We start from the raw sequence: 10,014 nt of genomic DNA, 5'->3' as shown, positions 1-10,014 counted from the left end.
TGCCTCCCTGTGGGCCCCGTCCTTCCTTCCCCGGAGGCATGACAGGGAGACCCAGGAATCCTGGACCAAGCCCTGGCCGCCGGCAACCTTGCGCTCAGGCCCCAGCGCGGAGGAGAGAAGGGAGGAGCGGACAAGGGTCCGGCTGCAGCTGGTCGAGCTGCGCCAGGCCTGGAAGCTGCTCAGGTTCCTGGTTCCCATCGGGGCCAAGAGTGACACCTGATCCCCAAGGATTGTGAAATGGTCTGAGGTGGCAGCCCGCCCGCGGTGGCCCCTGAGCCCCCTCCCGCCGCGGGCGCGGCCCCACCCCTACCCCACGCCCCGCCTCTCCAGCGTGTGGTTAAATCCCCGCATCCCCCCGGCGGCTCACACCTGCACCCCGCCCCGGCGCAGCACCATGCCCGCCTGCCGCCCGGGTCCCCTCGCCGTCGTCCTCCTCCTCGGCCTGCTGCTGCTCGGCCTCCCCCGGGTCCCAGGTGAGCGGGGCGGGGACAGCCCTGGGGCCCAGAGGGGCCGTTCCAGGAGCACCAGCCAGGACTGGGCCCAGCCGAGGCGCACGTAGGCTCTCTGGGAGCTGAAGAAATGGGGATTCCTGGGGCGGAAGTGGGGAGACACATGAAGACTAAAATTTGAGGATTCCCTGGGTCCTGAAGGTGGTGACCCTTGGAGCTTGGGGTGTGGGGTCCAGTGTGCTGAAGGGGGGGAAGCCCACTGTGAAATTTGGGGCCGAGGCTCTGTGCTAAACATGGCCGGTGGGGGAACCCCCTGCTTAGACGTCGGAAGCTCCTGGATGTTCAGCTGTGCGGGGGGTCCCTAAAGATTGAGGGCGCCAAGGATGAGGGTTCGGTACCCCCCACCCCGTACTTCCAAGTATCGGGGCCTGGCCTGGAGGTGGGGCCTCTGAAGGCTGTAAGAGGGACGCCTAGGGCCAAAGACTGAGAATCCCTTGGAGTTTGAGATCTGCAGCCCTGGGCGCAGGAGGTGGGCTCCCTCTGAGACCGGGGCTCCGCGTCCACTGACCGTGCGCCTCCCAGGCGGAGAAGCGGAGAAGCCCGGCGTGTGCCCCCAGCTACAGGCCGACCTAAACTGCACGCAGGAGTGCCTCTCTGACGCCCAATGCGCCGACAACCTCAAGTGCTGCCAGGCCGGCTGCGCCACCATCTGCCACCTGCCCAACGGTAACCCGGGGCGCTCGGGGAAGAGCAGGGAAGGGCGGGGTGGGCTGGAGGAGGCAGAGCTTCCGGATCCGGGAAGAGGGCCCCCACTCCAGGGACCCCTGCAGAGTCGAGACGGATGGAACCAGATGCCCTCGTGCTTCCTCGGGCCCAGGGAGACAAAGGCGTCTCTGAAGCTCAGCGGGAGGTGGAGGGGTGCGGGGGGGGGGAGGTCCCCCACCCCTGGCTGGATTCCATTCCCTGGTGCGTGACGGGCTTCCGGGCAAGCACCAGCCGGGACGATGTTCCCGGTGTTCCCGGAGGTCAAGACACCCGGTTCACAGATTCCTCCCCTGCGGGTTGGAGCCTCGGGAAGTCCGGGACTGGCCAGCGGGCTGGGTCGCAAGACCTGGGGCGCCCAGCCCTCTTGGAGTCCCTCCCCTGGGGCGTCCTTCAGCTCTGGGGGAAGCACTTGGAGCGCCCGGCCTAGCAAGACTCCCCGGATTCCTCTGTCCAGACGGAAAGAGGCTTTACACGTTAAGAGGAGCGCCCAGCCCATCCCGAAGATGTGGTTGTGAGTGTCAGACAGGAAGGCTCTTGCCCAAGGTCACACTGTCACTCCCTGGTTGGGGAGGAGTCACAGCAAGGGGCTTCAACTTTTGCCCCTTCTGGAAGGCTGGTTTGAAGGAAATCAGGACTCATCCTTGAGCACCTCTCCTCTCTTCCTGCGTTTAAAACAAGCTCTAACACTCTAAAGATTGAGAGAGAGAACTATGGAAAGCGCTGGGGGTCCACAGAAGGTCCTTACTAGAGCTCACTGTCTCCCCTGGGGTTATGGGGACGCTCATCAGAGCAGGGAGTGGCATTAGACAAGATAAAATCCAAGCTTCTCATTTTTCACAGGGAAGAACTGAGGACTAGAAGCAGGGATATATGACCTGGGGCACCAGGCTGTGGTGATTGCTGGTCTTCAGCCAGAACACAGCCCCAGGATTCTCCCTCTCCGTTATTTCTCCCCAGATGCCAGTAGGGGCTGGGGTGGTTTGTAATTAGAGACCTCAGACATAGGTAGAGGGAGGACTGGCCCATGAGGGGCAACTACTGGGTCTGGAGCCTTCTAATCTGGAGCAGGGAGAGAAGGACCAGGAGACGTGAGGATTGAGATAGAAAGAGAGGGGCAGACAGACAGACAGATGAGTAAGGTGGAGGGGGACAGAAGGCATGCCTACTTGTAGGTGCAGTCTTTGCTGGTTTTTTTGTTTGTTTGTTTTTTTGTTTTGTCTCAGATGGACCGAGTGAGTCAGGAAGAGGGATGGGGTCAGATGGCCTCCTGAACGAGAATCTCAGACCTGCCCATCTGCTGGCTGTGTGATCCTTAACAAGTTGCTTTATATCTCTGAGCCTCTGCTTTCTCATCATCAGAATGGGAATGATAATCCCATTCTGACATGGGGCTAAATGAAGTAACACACAGAAAATGTCTCTGTAGAGAGCAGATCCTCTCTCCGCAGGGGCGTGTTTTGTCAGTAAAAGGTTCCTGATTCCCCTTTGTCCTAGGGAACCCCAGTGTCCAGACCTGCCCTTTTCAAGGGAATGGATTTCTCTGTGCTGGGAAGGCAACCACTCCTGTCCTGTTGAGCTAATCAGCCAGTTCTGTGCCTGTGTTTGACCTTGGGTTGGGCTTACTCTTGGGGTTCTTGGGAATTGAGCCCAGTTCCCTTCTCCTTGACCCAGGAAGTGGAGCAGAGGCTGTGTGAGTGTGTGTGTGAGTGTGTGTGTGCAAGTGGATGGCCAGAGACTGGGTTCAGGTCTTGGTTTTTGTTCTTCTAGCAGCATGGTGTTGGGTGTTGGGTGGTTCCAAAATCAAGGATGGAGGGAACAGGAGAAGGAGGGGTTTGCAGGTGGCCTCCCCAGGTACCCCCGGGATCAAGGCTGACAGGCAGCTGTCCTGTTTGTGACACAGGGGTAGGGCAGCGTTGTGGACAAGCACTCATCTCCCGGCATCCTCTCTGCCCACTTCCCGTTGCTTCTTTTTCTCCCCAGAAAAGCAGGGTTCCTGCCCCAAGGTGAACACTGACTTCCCCCAGCTCGGCCTTTGCCAGGACCAGTGCCAGGTGGACAGCCAGTGTCCTGGCCTGTTGAAATGCTGCTACAATGGTTGTGGGAAGGTGTCCTGTGTCACTCCTGTCTTCTGAGGTAGGTGGGGGTGGGGGACAAGAAGGGGAGGGAGAGTGCACTGCTGTCTAGCTGTAAAGGTGGTTGAAAAGGAGGGTCTGGGCAAGCACACTGCTCTCCACTCTCTGTCCATTTCTTTGCTTTCATGCGCTCGACAAGTCTCTGCTGAGCGGTGCCCGGCCCTGGGTACTGAGGATGATACATGAGCGAGCGAATCAGACAAACATTTCTCTCTGATGCGGTTTACAGGCCAACAGAAGAAAAATACATAAGCGAGTGGATTCTGTAGAATGTTCGAAGGAGAAAAGTGCCGTGGAGGAAAAGGAAACAGAACAGGGATGGGCGTGCTGGGGTAGGGGTGGGGCAGAGTGGGCAGGAAGCAGGGCTGCTTTTTTTTTTTTTTTTTTTTAACAGGGACACTCAGGGAAGGTCCCACCCAGAAGGCAGCATTTGAACACAGACTTGCCAAAACTTGAAGCTATGAGGATCTCGGGGAGGGGTGGGGTGGGTGGAGGGTGGTGGTGTTAACGGTGAGGGGCAGCAGGTACAAAATCAGGAGTGTCCCTGGTGTTTCAGGAAAAGCCAGGAGGCTGGAAGGGAGCAGGGAGAACACAGGAAGAGCAAGGTCCGGGGTAAAGGGAGCAGCTCCTCAGGGGCCTGATAGGTTGCTACAGGACTTTGGTCTTGACCTGGGGATGTTGTCTCTGTGGAAATGGACATGCTCTTGCTTAGATCGGAAAAGGATTGCTCAGGCTGCCGGATGGAGAGTAGACTGCAGAGGGGGCAGAAGCAGGAGACCAGCGGGAGGCTCCTGTGAGAGGCCAGCCCGGAGAGGACAGACCCGGGGAGCTAAGTGGCTGGGTTTGGGACATAATGTGAAGGTGGATGGGACAGTCTTCGCTGATGAATGACATTATTCATGGGACCGTACTTGCTGATGAACTGGGCTGCATGGAAAGAGAAGATTTACTCTGTTTCCGTAGCATGCACCTAGAAAGTCAGCGGTGGGAGGAGCAGCTGTGTCCTGAGAGAGGGGACAGTGGACAGGACCTGGAGGGGATGGGGAAGTGGCAAGCTCTTTAAACGTGGCCAATGGGAGGCCAAAGACTGATCTTCAGTTTCGCCAAAAGCTTGGCTTTTCAGGATGCACGCACGTGGCGGGCATCAAATGTGTATTCGAAGTGTGACAAGCACTCGCTCCGGGGCAGGTGGGGGCTGTGTTTGATCACCTCTGGTGGCTCGTACTGTGCAAGGAAAGGACGGTGCAGCATCTCTCTCCCCTACTTACAGCTAAAAATAAAACAAGACTAAGTCCTAGAGAAAGTGTGATTAAGTAAAGAAATATAAGGCCCAAAGCACGTTTGGTTGGCCCAAACTGGGAGATCCAGCGCTGTGCCAAGGTCTCTGTATCAGATGCTGGGACGGAAGGTGACCATGGTCCTTCCTCACAGAGCAGCCCGTGGCCGAGGCGGACGGATGGACAGACACCCCCAGTGCCTGTCCTCGGTGCTGTGGTGAGGGAAGGGCTGAGTGCTGTGGGAGCAGAGGAGGAAGGCCTCCCGGGGACGGGGCGGGGGGTGTGGAATGGTAGAGACAGCAGGCTTTGCAGAGGGATGACCGTGGGTCCGTCCTCAAAGATGGCCCGAAGGTCAGTAGTGGGGTGACGTATAGGAGGAGAAGGAACCTGGAGGCACCCTGTGGTTGAAATCTCATTGTTGATGGGGGACTAGCTCGAGACGCTCTCAGCCCAGGGACTGACGGGTCACGGGTGGGACCAAGTATTGCACAGATGAGAAGACTGAGGCCACCGAGAGGGGAGGATCTGCCCAAGGCCCCATGGTTGCTATTTCGAGGGGTCCTTCCAGTGCCTGAGCGGGAACCACAGTCTCCCAAGGGCTCAGAGCTCTCCAGTGATGCCAGCCATCTCTTGCCTCCAAGGGGTGGGGGCATGGCTGGACTTTGTGGCCAGGAAGACCCAGGTTCAGATTTCAGCTCTGACACTTAACTAGTTTTTACCTCCCTGAGCTGCCACTGTTATGCTTCTAAAATGGGATCAATAGGATCTCCTTGACCAGCTAATCCCAGCTTAACCTAAAGAAGGGAGGCAGGTGGAACTTCCTGGTGGTTGAGGGACTTGCAGGGAGGACAAATGACCATGGTCCCCCAGGAAGGCCGCTGCGGTCGGTTGAGACACGGTTACCCAGGTATGTCCCAGGATGGCCTGAAGCATAGGAGGTGAGTCTAGGACCCGCAGAGCTGCGCAGGCCGAGCCCCCCAGCCTCAGGAAGGCAAGGCTTTGCTGTGCGTGTAGTGGAAAGGGAGACTAGGGGAGCTCTGGTCCAGAATTTAAGCTCCAGGTCCTCTTGGCTGGTATTTTGGATATTGTCGTTGATGTGTCACTATGATTTTCTTCCTCCAGCTCCGGCCACCACAGCCTAAGGAGTGGGGGAGCGGATGTTTCTGCCCGGCCCTGCCTGGCTCCAGCCCAGCTACCCTCCCCTCTTTTTGGCCTCTGCACTCTCTCCAGGACTGAGCATTGCTTTTTCCTTTTCCAACCAATAAAGTGACCACTTCCAGCACGGGGTGTGGGGCATGGCCTCTATTCGTAATCATTCCGTCCCAGGCTCCCCTGACTCTGGGTTGAGGAGGGGTGTCGGCGGTGGGGGACGACCAGGTCATCAGGGCATGAAGTCCAGAGCCAGATCAACTCTGAAACATCGAACATACATTCAGGGCTTGGCTTGTGTAGTAGCACTTTTCCCAAGAGGCTGGGGGGTATCTCTCCCCAGGAGGGAGACAGAAGAGAGAACAGGCTCACAGACAGGATAGAATCGGTTCCAATGTCACTTCCATTCATTACCGGGAGCTTGAGAACAGCAAGTCTGGGTGCTGGACCCAGGGCTGGGAGACTTGTTTGTGAGATCTCCCCGAGCCACAGCAACCCTCGGTGTGACTGATGACTGTCCCAAGTTCTAGACTAGGAGTCTGCCAGGTGACTTGTTTGCAGTTAAGTGGGTAGAAAGTAACAAAGCTGGGGTCTTTTCATTGGTTGTTGGTTTTGTTTTGCTTTGCTTTTTTCAAGATTTTATTTATCTATTTGAGAGAGAGCACACGTTGGGAAGGTAGGGGCAGAGGGAGAGGGAAAACAGACTCCCCACTGAACAGAGAACCTGACACGGGGCTTCACCCCGGGATGCCAAGATCATGACCTGAGCTAGACACAGATGCTTCATCAATGAACCACCCAGGCGCCCCTGGTTGTTGGGCTTTATCTTTACTTATTTATTTTTTAATATTTCATTTGTTTGTTTGTTTAGAGTTGCTTGGGGAAGGGGCAGAGAGAGAGGGAGAGAGAGAATCCCAAGCAGACTCCTTGCTGAGTGCAGAGACCAACAGGGGGCTCCATCTCACGGCCCTGAGATCATGACTTGAGCCGAAACCAACAGTCAACAGTTTTTAAATCAAACTGTTATTTTATAGAAATAATGCAGTCACGTGGACCAAGATTCAAAAGGTTAAAAAAAAACCACACACACACACACACAGACACAATGGAAAGGGTCCTTCAAGCTTGACCTCCTCCCGCCAGCTGCTAACTGTTTTCTACGGGTGAAACCAAATCTACCAGTTTCTTGTGTGGTCTCTCCGAGACCTAACTCAGGTCTCAGTCCTCACGTCTCTCTCTCTCTCACTCTTCTCCTGTTTCCCCATTCTCCCTTTCTATATCCTCTCTCTTCCCCTGTTGTCTCTCTATCCGTCTATCCTCCCCTGTTCCCCCATCGCCTTCCTCTGGTCCTCCTCCAGGCCCCTCTCTCTGTGTCCCCTTCGCTCAGTGTTCCTCTGCCCATCCCAGGAGAGCTTCCCCCTCCTTCTCTGCTCTACCCACTATGGAATATGAGAGATCAGGGCAGCTTGAGGGCCATGATCTGGAGACAGAAAACCTTGGTGGCTGGGTGTCTCATCTTCTTGTGGGTCCCTGCTCCAGGCCGGGAGCCAGGCAGGACCCCAAGTCTTCTCCACCCCGCCCCCGGCCCCAGGAATGCAAGGTGAATGAGTCTCCCGGATGCAAGGGAGGGTGCTCAGGGCATAAGGCTTCCTCTTGGCGATAGATGGCAGGGTAGCTTTCTCTATCCTTTCCCTTTTCTGACGTCTCTCCCTGTCCGTGCTTGGGTCCCCCAGCCCTTGCAGGCAACAGCAAAGGCATCTAGCTCTTAGGGACCAAATGTGTGGCTGCCACTTCTTCCACTCTCTCCTCATCTTCCCCAGGTTTGCCCTCGGAGAGAACCCTGGGCAGGGCTCTGTCTAACTCACGCAGGGTATGCCTTTTGGAGGCATGCCATCATTCCTCAACCATTACCCACCCTGCAAACCTTGAGCACTCAGGCTGCTCCTCTCCCTACCCTCTAGGCAGCTGCTACCGGCTATCCCCTGAGCAGGGCTAGCAGGTGAATTTGTACTCCCAGTTTAACTCGAGAAACAAAGTGCCAGCGGCGGAATAGCAGACGTGGTGGTGGAGGTTTTACTGCATGAGAAGGCTGCCCAGGACCACCCTGAGTAGGGGTCAGAGGGAGACGGGCCCTTGGACCCTCCACCAGAACCCTGAGAGGGGGCAGACTTTTTCAAGGTAGCCCTGCCCCAGCAGTGTCCCGGGGAAGAGGAAGTGAGGAGAACCACGGGTGGTGGTTACCAAGGGTCCCAGTGATGAACAGGAAGAATCTGCTGGAAGAGGAGTGTTGAGGGGTGGAGTGGGTCAGGTGAGAAAATGGATGGGTTTGGGGTGCCTGGGTGGCTCAGTGGGCTAAGCCTCTGCTTTTGGCTCAGATCATGATCTCAAAGTCCTGGGATTGAGGCCCCCCCCGCCCCAATCAAGCTCTCTGCTCAGCAGGGAGCCTGCTTCCCCCTCTCTCTGCCTGCCTCTCTGCCTACTTGTGTCTCTGTCAAATAAATAAATAAAATCTTTAAAAAAAAAAAAAAAGAAAATGGATGGGTTTGGAGGAGTGCCCTGCTGAGGACATTTCTTTGATCCTCTTTGATTCCTGCTGGTGGCTGCTGTAGGTTAGGGACTCTGGGAGTCTTCGCTGGAGGAGTCGGAAAATGAAGGAATGAAGGAAGGGGCTGCTCTGGACTGGCCCCTTCCTCCCCATTCCCAGGTCTTGATGGGCTGTGTGTTGTGTAGCCAGACCACAGCAATGCTTAATTCTGGCTGGGGAGTGGCTCCCAGGCCCAGGAATCTTGAGAGAGTGCTGGCTCCAGATGGGAGTGTCACTGTCGTGGCACATCCCAGAGTCCCCAGGTCCTGCCACTGCTCTGGAGTTCAGGGCAGGGTTCCCTCCTGCATTTACTCTCCCATCTCCAACAGCACGTGGCTTTGCTGATGCATCTATGACCCGTACTCCAGTCCAGAGGGCTGTGTGCGGTAACACCCAAGTGGAAACAAGCCTCTGTTTTGCAGGCAAGTGCAAGTTTGGGGTTGGGAGGATAATAGGAAGTTACATTAAAGAAGTTCTAAAGACAGACCAGTAGAGAGCAGCCCTGCCTAAGAAATAGCATAAGCAGAGGCATTCATTCATTCAGTAAGTATTTATTGAGCACCTACTATGTGTTCTGTTGTAGGTGGCAGGTATTTGGGGTGTGTGTGTGTGTGTGTGTGTGTGTGTGTGTGCGCGTGCATGTGTGCATGAGTGTGTATCAGTGTGTGTAATGGGGGGGGAAGTCAATAGATCAATGAACCCACACATGTGTACTATGGCAGGTGGTAACATAAAGATGGGTGAGAGGACCAGGGAGTCCAGGGGGTGGGGTGGAGGTGGGGTAGTTACTTCACCATTAGGCATCATCCAAGTACTGAGTGAAGGAGGCCATGAACCCTGTGACAATCCATGGGAAGAACTGCCCAGGCCCAGGAAACTTCCAGGCCTAAGAACCTGATGTCAGAGTGTGCCCCGAGTATTCGAGGATCCTCTGGGGGACTAACGTGGTTGAAGTAAGCGAGCCATCAGGGTCACGAGGGGAGATGAGCTCAGAGAGGTGGGGCACGCACAGAGTATGGAGGGCTGGGACATCTACACTAGTGCCAGCCAGACCTGGCCTGTTAAGGTGAGCTCATTACACACAAAGATGGGAATTAGCAAGACAGGAAACAACATGTGTTGGAGGGGATGTGGAGAAAGGGGAACCCTCTTACACTGTTGGTGGGAATGCAAGTTGGTGCAGCCACTTTGGAGAACAGTGTGGAGATTCCTCAAGAAATTAAAAATAGAACTTCCCTACGACCCTGCAATTGCACTACTGCAAAAATAATGAATACTGTTATGCTGAAAATAAAAAAAACAACAAAAACAAAAAAAGATGGGACACCCCCCTGGCCCTGAGGGCTTCTCTGTCCCCAGTGTTTGTGCCCTTCACACTATAAACACCCTCTGGAAATTTTTCACAGGATGAACAATCTGAAACCCGTGTGTTTCTTTTTCTTTTCTTTTCTTTTTTTTCTTTTCTTTTCTTTTCTTTCTTTCTTTCTTTTTTTTTTTTTATATCTTTTCAGCATAACAGTATTCATTGTTTTCTGCACCACACCCAGTGCTCCATGCAATCCCTGCCCTCCCTAATACCCACCACCTGGCTCCCCCAACATCCCACCCCCCGCCCCTTCAAAACCCTCAGGTTGTTTTTCAGAGTCCATAGTCTCTCA

The 10,014-nt window shown here is 55.3% G+C and overlaps 1 protein-coding gene across 1 annotated transcript; it reads left to right on the top strand.

Annotated features, from left to right (window-relative positions):
- The first annotated feature begins 332 nt into the window (after nt 1-332).
- Nucleotides 333-5,906, top strand: WFDC2 (WAP four-disulfide core domain 2). Its single transcript, XM_032350525.1, has 4 exons — nt 333-473; nt 1,032-1,175; nt 3,195-3,347; nt 5,746-5,906. The coding sequence occupies exons 1-3, from the start codon at nt 395-397 to the stop codon at nt 3,344-3,346; spliced, it is 375 nt and encodes a 124-aa protein (XP_032206416.1). The 5' UTR covers nt 333-394; the 3' UTR covers nt 3,347; nt 5,746-5,906.
- Nucleotides 5,907-10,014: the final 4,108 nt, after the last annotated feature.

This window comes from Mustela erminea, chromosome 7, assembly GCF_009829155.1.
Source record: "Mustela erminea isolate mMusErm1 chromosome 7, mMusErm1.Pri, whole genome shotgun sequence".
NCBI classification, from domain to species: Eukaryota; Metazoa; Chordata; class Mammalia; order Carnivora; family Mustelidae; genus Mustela; species Mustela erminea.
This window is presented reverse-complemented; position numbering and strand designations above follow the sequence as displayed.